The following is a 19,999-nucleotide window of genomic DNA, read 5'->3' on the forward strand; positions in this document are numbered from 1 at the left end:
ACCATCTTGAGGTTTCTCAGTTTAGGGAACCCCAGCAGTACTGCAACCCTCTGATTGAAGGCCTGTAACCTGTCCCCTCCGGCCGCGAGGGCTCGCGAAGCTCCCACCAAGCCCTGCGTTCTCGGCTGTGGTCAGACGAGTGGGCGGTCCCAGGCCCCGGAAGGCCCCCCCCCGGAGACTACGTATCCCAACAGGCTCCGCAGGGCGCCGCTGATTGGCGGAAGAGAGGCCGACGACAGCGTGGTGACGTTCAGGGACGCCGGCGCGCGGGATTTAAACTTCGGCGGTTTACGCGGCGTTAAGACTTCGCAGTGTCGGCAGAGTTGCGGTTTTCTGGCATTTCGCGTTTCTCTTCCCGGAGCTCCTGCCTACCCATGGACTCGTCGCTTCTTCAGGCTCGCCTGTTTCCCGGTCTCGCCATCAAGATACAACGCAGTAATGGTGAGGGGCGCGGTCCTGAGGCCAAGGGGACCCGTGGGCTGAGACGGCAGAGATTACCTCCCCTCCCCAAACAGCAGGCCCTGAATCACTATTGGGGATTCCCCTCCACCCCCCAGGTCTAGGTCTCCGCACTGGCAGTCAGTCTTCTCTGCCAGGGCCAGGGGCCTCTGCACTGGCGGTGGGTCCCCTTCCCGTCCTCCAGGAATGGGCGGAGCTCCTTTGTGTCACTGGACCTCTCCGGGACGTCAGGGTTGCTGGATTCATTTCCCCTCCAAAGTTCGCCCCTGCAACTGCCCTGCTCTTGCAGGGACCTCGGCTTTCTCGCCCCTCTATTCTCCCATAAACACTGTGCACTTGCAGTATGTCAGATACTGGGATTCAGGGTAACGGAGACAGACGAGATCCCTGCTCTTCAGGAGCTTGCAATCCTGCACTCTCTTTTTTAGTTGAGCAGCTACCTCAACTCTGGCAGGTCTAATACCCATATCACTAGAATGGTCAGACATAAAGGTCAGGAGTGAGATAGGGAAACCTGAGGGCGCTAGAGCCTCAGTGCTGTGTTGAGGAACTGCTCACCTAAGCACTAGAGTGATTCTCCTGCCCAAACATACCTTCACCCCACTGTAGGCTCTATTTTGAGTAGGGATGAGTCCTTATCCTCTGCAGCTCAGTTTTAAGAACTGTTCCTTGCCTACCTCACTGTGGGATATTCCAAGGGTGAAGTGCCAGGAGGTTTGTCTCCTGGGGTTAGAAAGAAAGTCAACTGTCCCTTCCTTCAGGCCAACTCTACATTAAGAGTCTCTGTGGGATCCTAAAAGTGAAAAAGATGGGTAACTCTGATCTTTTCATACTATAGGCTTAATTCACAGTGCCAACATAAGGACTGTGAACTTGGAGAAATCCTGCGTTTCGGTGGAATGGACAGAAGGAGGAGCCACAAAGGGCAAAGAGGTAGGTTCTACGAGTATGCCTGTACCACATTTAACACCTTCCTACCTAAAAGATGTGTGTGGAAATGGAACTTGTGTCAGCCTTGTTTTTGATGTCGACTTGTCCTCCCTAATCTTAAATATGGTCCTCTTTGAATGCACTGGGATTTTATTTAGGCAGGCCTGTTCTAAATTGAAGCAATCAACAGTTTCTATTGTGTTTCTAGAAAGTAAACTGCACAGAATTCTAAAACCTTGCTCACCCAAGCTAGCTCTGAGTGCACACTACCTATGATATTGATTTGGGGAGCAAAATTGATAATCTAGTTGGGGAGACAAAAGTATGTTTCTGAAACACCAAATAATAGAAGGCAACTACAGATGAATAATGCTAGAGCAGCTCAGAGGTGGAAACTCACTGAGGATGAGCTGGGCTTGTGGGGGCCAGAAAGCTTAGCAGAAACAGTGAGATGGCCCTCATGGGGACTGGTAAAGAAGCTGGCTCCGGGCATTGAGGAAGGCCAAGGATGCTTGGCAGCAGCAAAATGGCTAAAAAAGGAAACTAGAGGGTCTTTGTCTCTGGCACTAAGTTGTTTAAGATTTTATTCTGTAGGCAGTGGGAGCCTTGGAAGGATTTTGAGAAGAGGAGGGATGTGCCTAAGATATTTATGTTTTAGAGGCATTGTGGTGTGGTGAAGAGGTCACCAGGCTAAGCGTATGAAAACCTGGATTCTAGAGTCTGGCTCTGCCACTACTTAATGTGTTCTCAGGCACGTTTCTGTCCCTCTTAAAAATTCAACTTCCTCATTTCTAAAATGAGGATGATAATAATATCTACTTATTTGGGGTTGTTTTGAGGACTTATTCAACAAATCCTTTTGTACTGGTTCCAAAATGCCAGCCAGTGTGTTTGGTACTGGGGATACTGAAGTGAATAAGACAGACCTGGACCCTCTTCCGTGGAGCTTAACAGATAACACATGTAAAGGGCTTGCATAGCATAGTGCCTTATGGTAGGTATGCATATATTTAGGTGGTATATCTGAGAAATAGAAGAACTGAATTCTTTACATTATCTGTCCTTGCATCAAGAGGTTCCTAAAATTCCTTTCAACCATCTATTAGCAGTTACGTGTGACTTATTTTTGTTTTTGTTGTTTGTTTAGAAATACAGCTTTTATTGGGTCTCACTCCAGCTTAAATATTGCCTTTGGAATAAAGTCCAAACTTCTTAGTGAGGAATTAAAGCCTTTTCAAGATCTGATCCCAATCAACTTTTTTTCTTTATACCACACACTCCTTCCAAAGTAGTGCCAGGGACAAATGGGGCAGTTCCCCACTCTATGATCCTGCCTAGTGTCTCGCTGCCTTCACACTCTCACTCTTATTCCTTCCTCCTGAATCATCAAAGTGAGGATCAGTTAATGTCAGAACTTTGGTCTCCTGTGTTGTTTATGCTCTCTGTAGTTTAGGGATTGGAATCGGGGGAGTGGGGGAGGGTAAGGTTCTGTAGCTGTCCAAGAAAAGTGGATAGAAGCCTGGCTACTGAAGTACTCGCCAGCTTTTGCATTTGGTGGTTCTGTCCTCCTCGTCTATCCCATGCTGCTTTGGTTTCTAGCCCTTTGTGCACATGGCTTCTGTCTCCCACTAGAATGTGAGCTCACTGAAAGCAAGGGCGATACATGTCTTAATTCATTTTTGAATACCTTCCCCCTACGGCCTTACTCATGCCTAATAAGTGTTTGAATAGCTAATTAATACATAAAGGTTGCATATGTAGGAGGTGAAGCTGTCATCCTGGAGTACATGCTTCAGCTCTTTCACATTTTGAAACAGAAATAATCAAGTTGGTACTATTTAGGTGTGTTTGAACCTGCTGTGAAGTATGCTGGTGAAGTTTGAGTTGTCCCCAGAGGGTTTCAGGACTCTGGTGATGTAAACCTAGAATTGTGACCTCATTGCAGGCATGAGCAGGAAGTAGGGAAGGCCTGAGCAGGACGCTGTGACTGGGGAAGAAGTTTCTGGGCCCGAAGTTTCTGGGCCCAGTAGAAAATGTAGGTAGATTTAGGATTAGGTAGCAGCTCTCGGGAACTGGTCCCTGCCCATAAGATCCTGAAGGGCCCTCCATTTGGACTATCAGTGGGCAGTCAGAACTTGTTTCCCTCCTTGGTGTCAGGCAGCAAGGGGTGCTCAGGGGGCTGTGCCCAGCAGGACCCCACCATGCCCCGCAGAGCATTAGGGGAGCCGAGTGGCCTAGATCTAACTGTGGACTTCCTGTTTGCCTGCCTGTCTGCCTTCCTCTTCACCTCATTCTCATCACTGACAGCTACCATTGCTCGGAATCAGAAACCAATATCCATCTAGATGGTAAAAACACGACTAGGGAATAAATATTTGTTTATAGCTATTAGTACTTGGTTGGAACTTAAAGTTTATAAAGTCTGAATCTAGGGTAGCCTTGATTGCAGAGATGCAGTTGGAATTGAACAGCTATGTTGTTCACAGAAGTTTTACTTGCTCCTTGCAGATTGATTTTGATGATGTGGCTGCAATAAACCAGAACTCTTACAGCTTCTTCCCTTACAACCCGAAGGACAATCTACCCCTGCAGGAGAATGTAACGGTTCAGGTAGGTGCCTGTCACCTGACTGCAGCCAGTGCCCCATTTGGCTTGTTTGGCTCTTTGCTGGTTTGTTTTCTGGGGGCTGCTTAGTTCTTCAGCACAGCACATGGGCCCAGGATAGGCCTTGAGAATTGATAAGAAGCCATATATTGTGGTGGGTTTGTTTTGTTTTTCAGAAACAAAAGCGCAGAGCAGTCAGCTCCAAAATTCCGCCGCTCCAAAGGAGGTAAATGGATTTCTACTAGCTCACTGTCATGGGGTTTGTGCCAGGAATGATGTTCTTGGAGCTCCGGAAGCTGTGAAGTAGACTTATTGCTCCAGTTTAGCAGGTGGCTTTTGTGTGGGCTGAGTCCTGCTCTGTCTTCCAAGCACCTTCCTCAGTGAGGAAGAATCTAACCTACAGGGAGGAAGAACATGAGAGGTGTTGGTCAAAGGTACAGAGTTTCAGTTATGCAAGATAAGAAGTTCTGGAGATTTAATGTACAACATAGGGCCTATGATTAATATACTGTATTGTATACTTAGAAATTTACTGTGAGGGTAGATCTTATTTTAAGTGTTCTTACCACAAAAGGAAAAAAACAAAATACAAAACAAAGGGAGCAGGAAGAAACTTTTGAAGGTGATGAGTAGGTTTACGGCATTGATTGTGACGATGGTTTCATGGGTGTATACCTACCTCCAAACCCATCAAATTGTACACATTAAATATCTACAGCTTTTTATATGTCAATCATACCTCTAAAGCAGTTTAAAAAAAAGAAAAGAAGAGAAAGAATTCAACAGTTCAACCTACAGCTCTTACTTAGGCCAACCTCTCAGGGACCTGGTGCATTTGGGAAATTTGCTGACTGGCCTGTGGAATCCAGAGCAGTAATCAGCCATTGTGGGCTTGTTTTCTCTCCTTGGGGGAACAACATGCCTTGGAGTGAGGTGGTGGGCAGGCTGTGAGAAAAGCTAGGTCAGGGCCATTTAGAAGTAGAGTTGGCAGTGCTGTGGTGATCTGGGGGTGGGGTGAGATTGGACAGATAATAGCAATGCCTCGAACTCCAGCAGAGGGTTGGGCTTTCTCTGCAGAAGAAGTCAGCATAAACCTACTTTGACTACAGTCATCTGTGACGGTGGCTGTAGGCACAAACTGCCCAAATAATCCAGCTTATAACCCAGAACCAGCTGTACCTCACAGCCTGCATAGCCTGTCCCAGTCCAGGGGGTATCACTGCCTTGACATAACACAGCCACCTCGGGCCCAGAAACGACATGCCTGGAGCTTCAGGTTCCCGGGGGCCCAAGGTGAAAGGTGGTGCAGTTTTGAGCTTGAGCTGGGCATGACTGGTGTGTTGCTGGCCCTCTCTTGCTGGCTATACCACCGTAAGGGCCTGCAGGAGAGATGTGGGTGGCAGCCCTCCCACGCCACGTGCATGACCCGAAAGGATACTGCCACCGCTCCTTTTAATGGAAAAAAAAAACCTTAATGAATGTGCATGATATAATTCATGCTCTTTATGAAAAATAGGGATTATATAGAGCCATCAGATCAGCCTAAACTTAGGAAACTCAAATTCAGTACAAGTTGATATTTGCTTATATGACACCAGTGTTTTATTTCTAAATTCACTACTTCTTTTATTTATAGGTGCATTATTTCTTTCTTATGGAGAGAAACTATATAGATGGGTAGAAATTGGCAAGAATTAAAGTATAACTCAATTGTTTCTCTCAGTTAAACATTCTTTTAAGATTCCAGAAAATTCATGTAGCTGATCCCATGGTTTCTAAAGATGTGGCCCAGGCCTGGCTCTGTAAAGTATCTTGGAGCAGTGGAAAAAGCCCAGACTGGAATCTGGCAGTCTTGGGTTCACATCCTGGTTCTGATGCTTACTAGTTGAGTGGCATTGGGCAAGTTGCTTAATTTCTCTGTGCCTTAATGTCGTCTTCCATTAGTTGGGAATACTGATACTTACCTCATAATGTTTCGTGGTATGGGAAGATTGTAGAATGGTAGGTGCTGTTGCTAAAGTTAAGAATGCTTTTTTTCAGGGATTAGGTCTACGTCTCCAGAAATGATTTCAGATTGTCTGTAGGTCCCTCCATTTACTCAAGACAGATGCTCTTGTGGGAGCCCTCAGGAGCTCTCAGATTGCAGAACGTAACAAATTAGTTTTGGGGTCACTAGTACTTGGCCTTTCTAATTTTTCCTTTCCTTGTGTGGAAGGAATGGGAAGTTGGTGGGCTCCTTTCCTGTATAGAATCTTGGAGGGTTACCCCCAACCGCCCCTCTATTATGCCTGTTGGCTCTCCTGATCATGCTGCACTGATCGGCTGCTGCCCTTGGTCCTTCAGGTCTCCGAGGCCGCTCCACTCGCATGTCCACTGTCCCAGAGGTTCGCATCACCACTCAGGAGAATGATATGGAGGTGGAGCTGCCTGCATCTGCAAATTCCCGCAAGCAGTTTTCAGTTCCCAGTGAGTAATGAATCTGTTCTCCCTGTTTGAGGCCCTGGAGCGGCTCCTCACACATTGCCCTGAACCTGTTCTGGAATATCCTAGGATTCCTACACTCCCTCGCTTTCATATTGTTCTGCTCCTGCCCCACTGCTCCCTTATCTGGAAATCATCTCACTTTACTTTTTAAACTTTATTTAAACATAATATATATACAGAAGAGCAAACCTATCGTTGACTACATAGTTCACAAAGTGAACACACTCATGTAACTGACACCCAGATCAAACAGAGCATTACCAGCACCCCCAAAAGTCCCCCTCAGGCCCCCTCCCAGTTCCTAAGCCCCCAGGGGTACCTACGTCCTGACTTCAGATTGCATAAATTAACTTTTTCTCTATTTTGGACTTTATATAAATGGAGATTTTAAAACTTTTTTTTTTTTTTTTAATTTATTTTTGGCTGTGCTGGGTCTTTGTTGCTGCGCGCAGGCTTTCTCTAGTTGCGGCGAGTGGGGGTTACTCTTCGTTGCGGTGCGCAAGCTTCTCACTGTGGTGGCTTCTCTTGTTTTGGAGCACGGGCTCTAGGAGCGCTGGCTTCAGTAGTTGTGGCTCGCAGGCTTCAGTAGTTGTGGCTCACGGGCTCTAGAGCGCAGGCTCAGTGGTTGTGGTGCACGGGCTTAGTTGCTCCGCAGCATGTGGGATCTTCCTGACCAGGGATCGAACCCGTGTCGCCTGCATTGGCAGGTGGATTCTTAACCGCTGCGCCAGCAGGGTAGAGGGTAGTCCCAAACATTTTTAATTGTCAACTTTTACTAGTTATTAGTAAATAAAGTAGGTGATTTTTGTAATCATTACATTTAATGTGTATCAAATTCAGCTCTAATAAAGGTAAACAAAAGGGTAAACAAAAGGTAAACAAAAGGGTCACGACCAGGTATGGGAAGTAGTGAGTCACCATGGGTTGTACCTTTCTGGGTTGAATCAATATGGTTGGTTGGGGCTTCCCTGGTGGCGCAGTGGTTAAGAATCCACCTGCCAGTGCAGGGGACACGGGTTTGATCCCTGGCCCTGGAAGATCCCACATGCCGCGGAGCAACTAAGCCCGTGCACCACAACTACTGAAGCCTGTGCGACTAGCGCCTGTGCTCCACAACAAGAGAAGCCACCGCAATGAGAAGCTCACACACCGCAAAGGAGAGTAGTCCCCGCTCGCCACAACCAGAGAAAAGCCTGCACGCAGCAACGAAGACGCAACGCAGCCAAAAATAAAATAAAAATAAATAAAATTTATTTTTTAAAAAATATGGTTGGTTGTTGCTCAGGTTCCCATTATTCCTGGCTTTCAGTCCTTGCTCCTGTTAACCACCTGGGTTCTGAAGTCAGAAATTTCTCCTAAATGAGTAGAAAGGCCTGGTCTGGCCTGGCCTGAGAACCCATGCTTGGTCAAGCCTAAAGAGTTAAGGCCTTTAAAGGCTTTTCCCTTCATGGTGAAGCCCACACTGAGCTACTCACACACTCTTTAAGATTTCTTGACCTCAGGAGCCAGCCCCTGTGGAGGGACTTGTTGGGTTCAAGGTGTGGGCTGAGATGCAGGAAAAAGCCTGAGCTTTGCTCACACGGTACGAGCCTGAGCCCTTGCTGAGCTGGCAGTCGGTAGCCTTCCTCCTGGCCTATGACCCGCTAGGGCTCAGATGAGCATGGCTGCCGTATGCCTGCCTGCTTCTCCAATGACTCTTGTTCCCCCACAGCCGGCCCCCCTAGGCCCTCCTGCCCTGCAGTGGCTGAGATACCATTGACGATGGTCAGCGAGGAGGTGGAAGAGCAAGTCCATTCCGTCCAAGGCAGCTCTTCTGCAAACCCTGTGAACTCAGGTAGACACGCTGAGCTGTCTGCTGCCCTGATCCTAGTGCAGGATAGGTAGTTACAGCCTGTCCCACACCTGGCTTGCCTTGGTACCTGAGTTCAAACCATGTTTGTCACATGGGGTCGTGTTTCCCTGTGGCCACGGAATCAATCTTTCACAAGAGGTGACCCTGTCACTGTCAGGTGGCGGGAGCCCTCTGATGTAGTTGAGGTGCTATCACAGCTAAAGTCTTGGCCAACACCCGAAGAAGAGCCCAGAGTGCCCACCAAGACCAAGCAGGGATGATCTCACCTCTTCTGGTTGTTGAGAAGATGCCACAGAGGCATAGAGAGAGCTTGGGTTAGACCTGGAGTGCCCACATTAGCAAGTCTCTTGTGGGCTTGGCCATCCTAAGAGTCATAGCTGTTGCTTCCTCTCCATGCATATGGTGACATAAGAGCAAGGGTCTAGAGAAGGCCTAGTCCTGGGAAAGGCCCAGGACTCAACACAACAGCCAGAGAAGAACAGGCTGGCTTAGACAGGTAAAAGAAAGGGCTTCCTTTTTTTTTTCTCCCCCTAGTTCGGAGGAAATCTTGTATTGTGAAGGAAATGGAAAAAATGAAGAACAAGCGAGAAGAGAAAAGAGCCCAGAACTCTGAAATGAGAGTAAAACGAGCTCAGGTACCTTTCTTGGGAAGCAAGGGCAAAGGTTTTTGGACAGGCATCCTTAACTGAAACCTTGTCTGCAACAGAGATAACAGTTCGGCCCCAGCATTTCTGAGGCTCCAATTCTGATATCCAAGAAGCTTAACTAGTTTCTCATCAGGATTCAGAGAACAAATAATTCAGATATTTTTCTGAAGGCCCTCAGATGAGGAATGTTTGCTGCTGATTGTCCAATGGGTACGCCCATCACACAGTTCAGTGTCCAGTGGGCTGCTGGGCACAGTTGCCTGCCTCCCCCGACTTCCTAGTTGTGTGTATGCAGGGGTGCCACAGTGGAGTTCCAGTTTGGATTATTTCCCTTTAGTTGGGTTAATGGCACAGGGGAATCCCAGCCTGCTGGTCTCCTAAGATGTGGGACAGTGGCTCTTGCCCCAGTTCCTAGAGTGGTTGGTGCATGCCTAGGCCCCTTGCCAATCTCTGTTCCCAAGACTTTGTTCCTGGGTTCTCTGCCCAGAGCCAGAGTGGGGGGCAGTGAGATCGTGTGGGGGCTTGTCAGCCCTGCAGGGCTGTGCGCATATGAAGAGCTGTTGTTGCTGCTGCCTAGCACTGAGGCCTGAGAGCACTTAACATCTTGGCAGTTAGTCCTTCTTCACTCCTATCCCAAACAGGAGTATGACAACAGCTTTCCAAACTGGGAATTTTCCCGGATGATTAAAGAATTTCGGGCTACTTTGGAATGTCATCCACTTACTGTGACTGATCCTGTAAGTAATCCCAAAGGGCTTCTACCTCTCCTTCCTGAGTAGGTGTACAATTTTTTTTTTAAACATAGTTGATTTCAACATTGTGTTGGTTTCAGGTGTACAGCACAGTGATTCAGTCTCTCTCTCTACATATATATGTAAATATATATACACACACACACACACACACACACACACACACACACACACACACACACACACACACACACACACACACACACACACACACACACACACACACACACACACACACACACACACACACACACACACACACACACATATATATGATTCCTTTTCAGATTCTTCTCCCGAGTAGGCCTACAAGTGAGAGACAGAAACATTCTCTTAAGGCAATGAGAGCGTGCAGGAATCTTCACTCACCCTCAAGGGGTTTTTTAATACCCTTTGGTGGGCTGGAGCTAGTGAGGCCTAGATGGGAGAGTCTGATCTTTATCAACTCCCACACCCCCATCCTCCCTGCTTCAATAGGTTGGCTAGATTCTTACTACTAATCATGAAAGTGTGCTGAACCCTCCTATGGGCAGCAGAGTGAGGAAACTGGGAAGAAAATTCAGAGCTACCTTCTTGCGCTCCAGAGTAACTATGGGCATAGTGGGTTCCAGTGTTAGATCTTGGCCCTTGCCTGAGCCAGACTTGGGATTAGAACTGGATGGGTTCTGGACAAGCTTTCTTTCAACATTGCTCTGACCTTTTGCTCATGGTTGTCTTTTCTCATCCTCTTGAAGATTGAAGAGCACAGGATATGTGTTTGTGTTAGGAAACGCCCACTGAATAAACAAGGTAAGCCCTATTCAGTCAGAATGAGGCTTTGGACTGACTGTGGGTTCCCCCGTGTCCAGGGAGCATCCCCTGAAATACTGTCCTTCTGCAGAATTGGCCAAGAAAGAAATTGATGTGATTTCCGTTCCTAGCAAGTGTGTCCTCTTGGTACATGAGCCAAAGTTAAAAGTGGATTTAACAAAGTATCTGGAGAACCAAGCATTCTGCTTTGACTTCGCATTTGACGAAACAGCTTCAAATGAAGTCGTCTACAGGTTAGTCCCTTGCCTCTTTGTTTCTCCTCCTTCCCCCTGACACTCTACTCTTTCCAGTGAGGGACATTGTGGTAACACTCACGCTCACAGACATGCTGACCCTGAAGCCCTTCCTGGCTTCCTCTTGTGTTTTCTTTGGATGAGCCATGAGATAGAGCTGGCTCTGGCTCCCAGCACCTGGAAGGCCCTGTTGAGGCTGTCCCATCCCGTTTTTCAGCTTTAGTGGCCCGCGCTTGAGTGGACAGAAGTGAGGTATTACCCATTGCACTCTTTGAGGCTGGGCTGGGCAAGCCCTAGGGGTTCTTCCTGTGTCCTGCGCAGCCACCCATTTCCCACTGGGCTTAGCAGACTCAGCAAACTCTGGAACTGCTCTGTCCAATACAGCACCCACTAGCCTCGTGTGGCTGTTTAAATAAAGTTAAAAATTCAGTTCTTCAGGGACTTCCCTGGCACTCCAGTGGTTAAGAATCTGTGCTTCCACTGCAGGGGACTTGGGTTCGATCCCTGGTTGGGGAACTAAGATCCCGCATGCCATGCGGTGTGGCCAAAAAAAAAAAAAATTCAGTTCTTCAGTTACACTAGCCACATTTCAAGTGCTCAATAGCCATGTGTGGCAGTGGCTACTATTGGACAGTACTGCTCTAGACCAGAGGTTGATAAACTATAGTCCATGGACCAAATTTGGCTTGCAATCCCTTTTTATATGGCTCTCAAATTAAGAATGGATTTTGTGTTTTTAAAGAATCATTAAATATATATGTATATTTATGTATGTATGTATGTATATATATGGAAGAGACCTATTTTAGGCCCACAAAGCCTAAAATAATTTAGGCTCCTACTTTAGATGGTTTCTTTGATCTTTGTAGTGTATCTTATGCTGGAAGTCGGCTGCTAAGCTCAAGCTTTCACCATGTGTCTCCAGGGTAGAGGAGGTGCTGGTGGCTCAGTTAGAGTGTGGACCATCAGCCTGCTCCTGGCGGGTCGGTCCAGCTCTCCCCAGGTGGCTAGGAGAATTTCAAATTTATAAGTGGGGCTGGGGTCAGGTGGGACCACTTTGTGTGAGAGGTGTGCTCATGCTTGGAAGGAGGCCCCCAGGAGTCTGCTTTGTGCTCCATGTTCCAGGGAGCACATTTGAGGAGAGATGTACCCTCTTCCCATCCTTTCTCCTAGGTTCACAGCAAGGCCACTGGTACAGACAATCTTTGAAGGGGGAAAAGCAACCTGTTTTGCATACGGCCAGACGGGAAGTGGTAAGACTCATGTGAGTATTCAGGCCTGGCAGAGAGCAAGCCTACCCATAGCGCAACTCTGGGTCTCTGAAAAGGAGGACAATGAGTTTGTTGCAGAAAATCCCCTCAGTGCAGATGCCCCATCTCCAGATGCCTTTGCTGTGCCAGGTTCAAGGAGGGGCCTTAGTAGGTCCAGCCTCCCCTCCCAGCTTTGGTGTGGCCCACTGTGGTGGTGGAGCCAGTAGTGCCCTGGCCTAGGCCAAGGGCCCTTTACCATGGTCTTCTGCCCCTTCCCTTTGCAGACGATGGGCGGAGACCTCTGTGGGAAAGCCCAGAACGCATCGAAAGGGATCTATGCGATGGCCTGTAAGTAGTGTGTTCTGCCACAGTGGGGTTGGGCACAGAAGGGCAGGTTGCTTACTTAATCCAGCCTCTCCCCCCACAGCCCGGGACGTCTTCCTCCTGAAGAATCAGCCCCGATACCGGAACCTGGGCCTGGAAGTCTGTGTGACATTCTTCGAGATCTATAATGGGAAGGTAGCTGGCAGGGAGCCCTTTGTTTATGCTGTTGGGGCCCCTGAAGTTTCAGAAACCTTGAGGCTGGCTAGAAATTGTAGAAGCCAAACAACCTGTGGGTTGTCAAGCCTCTGGGCCACTTCGCCCAAACGTGTGGGAGCTTTCATCCAATGGTGGGATGGTACCCACACTCAACAAGTATGGCAGGAATATGCCTCAGGGCCCCCTCTCAGATGGGAGGTTTGCCTGTGTGTGCCGTGTCCTCCCTCCACACACCTCCCTCATAACTCTCTTCTTCCCCATTCTCACACTCGTGTTCTCTCTATATGTCTATGTATCTTTCTACCTCTCTATGCTTTTGCAGAGTCATCTTCCCCAAGTGGGGTCTAGATAATAATAATAGCTAGGGTTGCTTATTAAGATGTTACTAGGTGCTAAGCACTATTCTAAGCGCTTTACTTGTCTCAGCTCATCACCACAACCTTACTAGGAAGTATTACTGTCACTGTCACTATTGTACAGATCAGAAACGAGGCTAGGTGGTTAAGTAGTTGTCCAGGTTCACATAGCTAGTAAAGCAGCAGGGTCGCATCAAACTGAGGCAGCCTGGTTCAGCTCCCAAGTGGACTGCCCGCTGCTAGTCTGGCATAACCCAGCTCAGCCTCTCCTGCCTTTCCTGCTGGCAGCCCTTGTCTAAGCTGGGACTGGCCCTGAAGGAGGGAGGAGTCAGTGGGGTGCCCGGCACCTGATGGCCTTGGCCTTGTTCCCCTGCCTGACACAGCTGTTTGACCTGCTCAACAAGAAGGCCAAACTGCGCGTGCTAGAGGATGGCAAGCAGCAGGTGCAGGTGGTGGGGCTGCAGGAGCACGTGGTGAGCTGTGCTGATGACGTCATCAAGATGATCGACATAGGCAGTGCCTGCAGGTCAGAGTTCCGTCCAGGGGAAGGGGCCACCTTCTAATGCCAGGTCAGGTGCCAGACTAGCGCTGAGTCCTTTGCTGTTTCCACAGAGCACCGCTTCCCCTGGCTTGGTGCGGGCTCTGAAGGCCTCTGCCTTAAGTGGTCTCAGTGGGGCCGATGACCCAGGGCGAGACTTATCAGGGGCGAGTCAAAGTATCTTGAATCTGACCAAGGCAGGCTTTATTCCCCGGCTTTTACCCAAAGGCATGCTTCCTGACTTCTCTGGGTTTCTCCTTGCTGTTCCCTCCCTCTGTGGTGGGAGACAGGAGCTCTGGATGTGCTCTAGGCTGGAAGTGATGGGGCCACAGCTCCCTTCCTGTATAGAGGTAGGGAAGTGCACTACCAGGGCCCTAGGTGTGGTGCAGTGGATGCTGGGCAGCTTATGGAGGCCCAGGGAGAGGGCTGCCCGCCCCAGGGCCCTTGAGTTGCAGCAAGTGGTTCATGACAGCCCCTCCTTCCCTGTGTGCCCTGCAGCAGAGGCAACTCATGTTTCCCCATGTCCTATGGGCCCTGGGGTCTGGCCAAGGCCCTCACAGAGAATCCAATACTTTGACTGTAAGGGTAAGCCACTAGGTCCAGAGCTGGAGGGAGGGCAGGACAGAAGTGGGACTGGATGACACAAGACATCTTAGAGTCCTGACCTGTGTCCCTCTGCTACCGGAGAACTGACTGCTTTGGGACCTGGGGTGCCATGGTGGCTGGTGACCCTGGGAGCTCATAGTCCTTCTTTGTCCTCCTTTGCCACAGGACCTCTGGGCAGACATTTGCCAACTCCAGCTCTTCCCGCTCCCACGCCTGCTTCCAGATTCTTCTTCGAGCCAAAGGGAGAGTGCATGGCAAGTTCTCTTTGGTGGATCTGGCAGGGAATGAGCGAGGCGCAGACACTTCCAGTGCTGACCGGCAGACCCGCATGGAGGGCGCAGAAATCAACAAGAGTCTCCTGGCTCTGAAGGTAGTGGGGCCCAGCTGGAGGGGAGGGGGTTGGCCTGGAGGGCTGCTGGGGGAGGGAGGGAGAGAGTGGGCATCTCAAGAGGAGGGAGGGGACCTCAGCTTCCCCTGCTGTGCCCCAGGAGTGCATCAGGGCCCTGGGACAGAACAAAGCTCACACCCCATTCCGCGAGAGCAAGCTGACACAGGTGCTAAGGGACTCCTTTATCGGGGAGAACTCAAGGACCTGCATGGTGAGTAGTGTCCCTTTGGAGGTGGTGCAGTCCTGTCCCTGGGCAAGAGGCTTGGTGCTCTTGGCCACCAGGGTTTCTAGGCTCTAACTTGACTGGGCTTCACCCCCTGCTTTTGGACACCAGGCTCCTCTTTGCCTACCCAAGAGGGGAGGAAAGGGTCTTCTCCCTTTATTGTATGTCCGTGCAGCTCTTGTTTTGGGGAAGGTCATTCCTCCCTTACCTGATGAAAAGGGGGCTGCAGAGTTCAGAAGGAGGACCTTTGGGGAAGCAGGAGAGGCAGTCCTCGTATCTTCTGTGGCTTCCCTCAGGGGTCATTGGCTCCCAGCCTAGGAAATAGAAGGCCACAACTGTGAGTGACTTTTTTTTTTTTCTGTGGCCGCATTGGGTCTTTGTTGCTGTGCACAGGCTTTCTCTAGTTGCAGCGAGCGGGGGCTACTCTTCGTTGTGGTGCGTGGGCTTCTCATTGCAGTGGCTTCTCTTGTTGTGGAGCACGGGCTCTAGGCGTGCGGGCTTCAGTAGTTGTGGCTCGTGGGCTCTAGAGCTCAGGCTCAGTAGTTGTGGTGCATGGGCTTAGTTGCTCCGCAGCATGTGGGATCTTCCCAGACCAGGGCTCGAACCCGTGTCCCCTGCATTGGCAGGCGGATTCTTAACCACTGCACCACCAGGGCAGTCCCCAGGGACCAATTTTTAAGGCACCTTAGTTTGCAGGGCCCATGGGGCAAGTTGCCTGGCACAAAGTGGGTGCTTAATGGGTTCTGCCCCCAATTCCACGTGGGTATTAGCAGCCTAAAGAGACTCCTGCTGGCAGCCTCTCCAAGAGCACCCTTACCCTGTGATCCTTGACCTTTAACTGCCCGTTCCCTCTTTTGCAGATCGCCATGATCTCACCAGGCATAAGCTCCTGTGAATATACTTTAAATACACTAAGATATGCAGACAGGTACTAGTACCTACACCAGGTGGGATGGGGAGGGGGTGCAGGGTGGGGGAGGGAATGACAGCAACGAGAGCGGGGAGGAAGCTCTGGCGACTCAGTGCCCATTGTCTCCTCTTCTGTGACTGGCTGAATCTGAGGCCTGGGAGTTCATGTGTGAGGCTACAAGATTTTTTCCGATCCCCTCAGGCTTTGGTGGGGAGCAGTGTGAGTGAGGGACTTCTCCTGGGCCAAAGCAAAGCTGCTAGTCCATCTCCTCGAAGGCTCGCAATCTGAGTGGTGCTGCACACTCGTGAGTGCCAAGGAGGCTGCTGTGGGATCTGAGACCTTCTTGTTTTCTCAGGGTCAAGGAGCTGAGCCCCCACAGTGGGCCCAGTGGGGAGCAGCCAACTCAGATGGAAACAGAAGAGATGGAAGCCAGCTCTAACGGGGCCCTGAGCGCAGGCAATGTAAGGGGCAGGGTGGGCCAGGCAAGACAGAAACGTGGCCTCCTGAGATGGGGACTGGGCCACACCGTTGTGTCTCTCCTTTTGCCCCCTTAGTTCTCCAAGGAAGAGGAGGAACTGTCTTCCCAGATGTCCAGCTTCAATGAAGCCATGACTCAGATCAGGGAGCTGGAGGAGAGGGCCATGGAAGAGCTCAAAGAGATTATACAGGTGGAGGACTGGCCCTGGTCTGGGAGAGACTGGATAACCATCCTAGCACAGGCTTAGTGCCATTCCTTGACCGTGACCTGGGCTTTGCCCTCCCCCGGTCTTCTGGCTGGGGTGGCAAGAGGCAGCCGTCTACACCAGCATTTCTTAATTCTCCACTTATTTTTTCAGCTGCTCTTCTAGGGCAGCTAATTACCGCACCTCCTTCCCCAGCCTGGCACACATAGGCTTTCCTCCATCGTTCTGGCTGGAGCTAGTCTCTCTACCCCATGCTCCTGACTGAGGGTTTGGAGGGTAACCTTGTCTTGTTTGTTCAGTGAATGTTTGGTGAGTACTTTCTATATGCCAGCTCCTGTGCTGAGACCAAGGGCCAAAAACCTGAAGTATGGATAACAGGCCTGAAAGTAAGACTTGATCAATCCTGACTCTTCTATTTATAAGCTGATTTCCTTGTGGAAGTCATTGAGCTTCACTGGGGCCCCAGATTCTTCATCCCCAAAATGGGCAAGACAAGATGGTTACATCTGAGGATTAAGTGATATGTTTTTAAAGCGCTCAGCCGTCCCCAGCATGTAGTCAGCGTTTAGTAAGTGGTAGATGCTACCACTGCTGTGATCCCTGCTGTGGAAGAGCAAGTGGGGGAGAGTCCCTAAGAATGGGGCTCTCAGAGTGCAGAGCAGAGGGGAGAGCTCAGGGCACTTAGAACTGAGGAGGGAACATGTTAGGATAAGTGCCTACACGTGTCCTCCCTCCCTGGCATGCTCAGGGTACAAATGTTTGAAAGGACGTGGTACTTTCAGGAAGAGTGAGAGGTTCACTCTGGCCAGAACAAAAGGTGTGAGCAGATGAGGGAAGGAGATCAAGGCTGCGGACACGTCAGCCGGGACCTGATGCTAAAGGGCCTTGATGGTTCACACAAAGGCCTGGACTTCGTTATGAGGGCAGTGGATGCCTTTGAAGGGAGTAAAGCAGAGTGGTGACATGGTCACATCAGAGCTTTAGGTACCTTACTATGGCCACAGTATAGAGGCTGGTTTCGGGATGTGGGGTGAGCATGAGTAGAGGCACTTAGGAGTTAAGAGCAGTTAGAAGATTGTTAGAGTTCAAGAGAGATGTTGGTGTCTAGACCAACTATGACCATGGCCATGGGATTGGAATTAGGGCATGAGATTTAAGAACCATTTCGGAGGTGGAATTAGTAGGATTGGGGGACAAGCAGGGTGAAAGAAGTTCTTGCTGAGATTTCTGGCTTGAGCATCAAGACATGATAACATTCATTTGACATAAGGGACAGGCACAAGTTTGGGGTGGGGAAGAGGATGAATTCAAGCTGAGAATTTCTGGGAGAGGATCAGGAGGCAGGGTATGGGCCATGGCTGGAGGAGTGGGCATCTGCATTGCAGATGGTAGAGCCCTAGGAATGATTTGCTAGATTGGTTTGGTCATTATTGACCTGACAAGGTTCGCGCTGTGTTGTTGCAGGAAGGGCCAGGCTGGCTAGAGCTCTGCGAGATGGCTGAGCAGCCGGACTATGACCTGGAGACCTTTGTGAATAAAGCAGAATGTGCCCTGGCCCAGCAAGCCAAGCACTTCTCAGCCCTGCAAGGTGGGTGCGGCCAGAGGATGGGGCCTCTGCGGGTGATGGCAGCTCTGCCAGAGGGAATGGGGCCTCTGAGAGACCCACTAACCCCGGGTGCACCACCCTTTCCTTCCAGATGTCCTCAAGGCCTTGCGCCTAGCCATGCAGCTAGAAGAGCAGGCCAGCAAACAAATAAGCATCAAGAAACGGCCCCATTGACGACTGCAAATAAAGATCTGTTTGGTGTCACACCCAGCCTTTTCCCCTTCCCTTCCCTCCTCAACGAACTCTGGGCACCTGGTGGGTCTAGTCAAGGTCTGAGCTGGGAGAGCTTTGGTAAATGCCAAGTATGGGGGCATCTGGGCCCAGGGCAGCTGGGGAGGGGTCAGAGTGCATGGGACACGACTTTCCTTTTCCTCAGTTGTAGCCATGAAGGGAACAAGGATGGAAAGAGGGAGCTTTTAGTTATCTTATGTGCTGCCCTTCTCTCCAAGAGGAGAAAGCTCTCTGGTGTAGAGTTTTCCCTTGGGCAGCACTCTGCCCGTGTGGACTGGCTGCTGGTGGAGAGCTCCCTGGGGTTGTCCTGGCTCTTGGGAGAGGGAAGGAGCCTTTAGTTCAGCTCTGCTGGCCCTGGCCTGCCTTCCATACCCTTGGTCGGGGCACTAATATGTTTTGTACTTTAAAAAAAGTTTCAGGGACCTCTTCCTTCCCTGCTGTTTTTTGAGGCCCAAGAGGATCCCTGCTGTTTTCTGTTTTATGTATTTATACATTGTGTCTGACAATAAAGAGAAAAAAATCAGCCTGTTGAGTGGTATCTGGGAAGTGCCTGGGATGTGTCTGAGCCTTCTGGGACTTAAGACCCTACTGCAACTCTGGGTAGTGCTGATTCTGTACCCTACCCAGGAGGCCAAATCTACACCTGCAGTTTAAGTGACATGGTGAAGACTCCAACCTCTGCCTTGTTCAATGCTGACTAGGTCCTAGGCCCTCTCCTGGGCACAGGAGCCCTAAGCAGAAAGGAGATGGTGCTCTGTCATTTACAGTCTGCTCAAGGCATGTTAAAAGATTCTGTGGCAACACTGACACGAAAGCACTTGCCTTGCTAGACAGGAAAGGATCTGATGGGTAACACGTTTGATCTTGAAAAATGAGAAGTTTGCCAGGTAGACTGAGGAACCAAACATAGGGCATGTATGGTTTGGGAACTAGAAGACTCCAGATCCTGTGTCACAGAACATGAATTATCTAAATGGTAACGTGCCACTTAAAGGTTTTTAGCCTGGGAGCCACACAACCAAATGTATGTTTTAGAAAGGCCTCAGTCCGGGAGACACGGTGGGGCATGGGTCATGTGGGCTACTGCAGAAACTCCAGAGAAGAGTGGGATCAGATGGACCAGGTTCTAGCCCTCTCAGCCTCAGTTACTTCATTGTAAAGTTGGGGCATTCTCTACCTCATGGTGAGAAAATTACAGGAGTTTGAGGTGCCATTAAATAACCAAATAGAGGGCCTGGATTCAGAAATTCAGCTAAATCAGAAGTTTGACAGAAAGGGCACTAACTCTTGAGGCCTTAAAAGCTTCCAGATACCTAACTTCTCCCACATCTGTAAAACAAAGCCACCAATACCCACCTCAGAATTGCAAAGATCCAATGCCACCATCCCAGACCTGACCACCTCCCCTAATTACCCCACTTCGTGAATTCTTAACTCCCAGTGACCCATTCTCCCCAAGCAGCCAGAAGAATCTTTATGGGTTCTCCCCTGCTTGGAACCCTTTAATAACACAAAGAATAAATTCTAAATGCCCTATCATGGCGTGGCCCCACCTGGTCAGCTCCTCTCTATTGGTCCAGTGGGAATGTAATTTGAGCAGAATGGTTTGGAAGCTAAGAGCCCAGCTTCTGAAGCCATAGTGCAGGGTGGGATCCAACCTCTGTGACTGCAGAACCTTAAGTGGGTTGTTTAACCTCTGTGCTCTCTGAAATGGGAATAATGCTGGTACAGTATAGAATTACTATGAAAATTGAGTTTGGGAATTCCCTGGTGGTCCAGTGGTTAGGACTCGGCGCTCTCAGTGCCAGGGGCCTGGGTTGGATCCCTGGTTGGGGAATTAAGATCCTGCAAGCTGTGCGGTGTGGCCAAAAAAAAAAGAAAAGAAAACGGAGTTCAC

The 19,999-nt window shown here is 49.7% G+C and overlaps 1 protein-coding gene across 3 annotated transcripts; it reads left to right on the forward strand.

Moving 5' to 3' along the window:
• The first annotated feature begins 3,903 nt into the window (after positions 1-3,903).
• KIF2C (kinesin family member 2C) lies at positions 3,904-18,600 on the forward strand. 3 transcript variants are annotated; one of them, XM_036858454.1, is made up of 19 exons: positions 3,904-3,999; positions 4,170-4,218; positions 6,335-6,459; positions 8,189-8,311; positions 8,864-8,964; positions 9,618-9,713; positions 10,463-10,517; positions 10,609-10,771; positions 11,945-12,035; positions 12,306-12,369; positions 12,449-12,540; positions 13,301-13,443; positions 14,227-14,431; positions 14,550-14,660; positions 15,533-15,600; positions 15,938-16,043; positions 16,137-16,250; positions 17,730-17,853; positions 17,963-18,600. In XM_036858454.1, the coding sequence occupies exons 3-19, from the start codon at positions 6,360-6,362 to the stop codon at positions 18,043-18,045; spliced, it is 1,839 nt and encodes a 612-aa protein (XP_036714349.1). In that variant the 5' UTR covers positions 3,904-3,999; positions 4,170-4,218; positions 6,335-6,359; the 3' UTR covers positions 18,046-18,600. The 3 variants fall into 3 exon arrangements, with proteins under 3 accessions (XP_036714349.1, XP_036714358.1, XP_036714366.1); XM_036858463.1 differs by lacking the exon at positions 8,189-8,311; XM_036858471.1 differs by lacking the exons at positions 3,904-3,999; positions 4,170-4,218 and having other exon boundaries at positions 6,326-6,459.
• Positions 18,601-19,999: the final 1,399 nt, after the last annotated feature.

Source organism: Balaenoptera musculus, chromosome 1, assembly GCF_009873245.2.
Source record: "Balaenoptera musculus isolate JJ_BM4_2016_0621 chromosome 1, mBalMus1.pri.v3, whole genome shotgun sequence".
NCBI lineage: Eukaryota > Metazoa > Chordata > Mammalia > Artiodactyla > Balaenopteridae > Balaenoptera > Balaenoptera musculus.

What these genes read in the sequence shown, in the direction of transcription:
- KIF2C (XM_036858454.1), top strand. Translation starts at nt 6,360, where the DNA reads ATGTCCACTGTCCCAGAGGTTCGCATCACCACTCAGGAGAATGATATG. An exon ending in TGAGAGTAAAACGAGCTCAG is followed by an intron (nt 8,965 to 9,617) that starts GTACCTTTCTTG and finishes TATCCCAAACAG; the next exon opens with GAGTATGACAACAGCTTTCC. An exon ending in ACACTAAGATATGCAGACAG is followed by an intron (nt 15,601 to 15,937) that starts GTACTAGTACCT and finishes TTGTTTTCTCAG; the next exon opens with GGTCAAGGAGCTGAGCCCCC.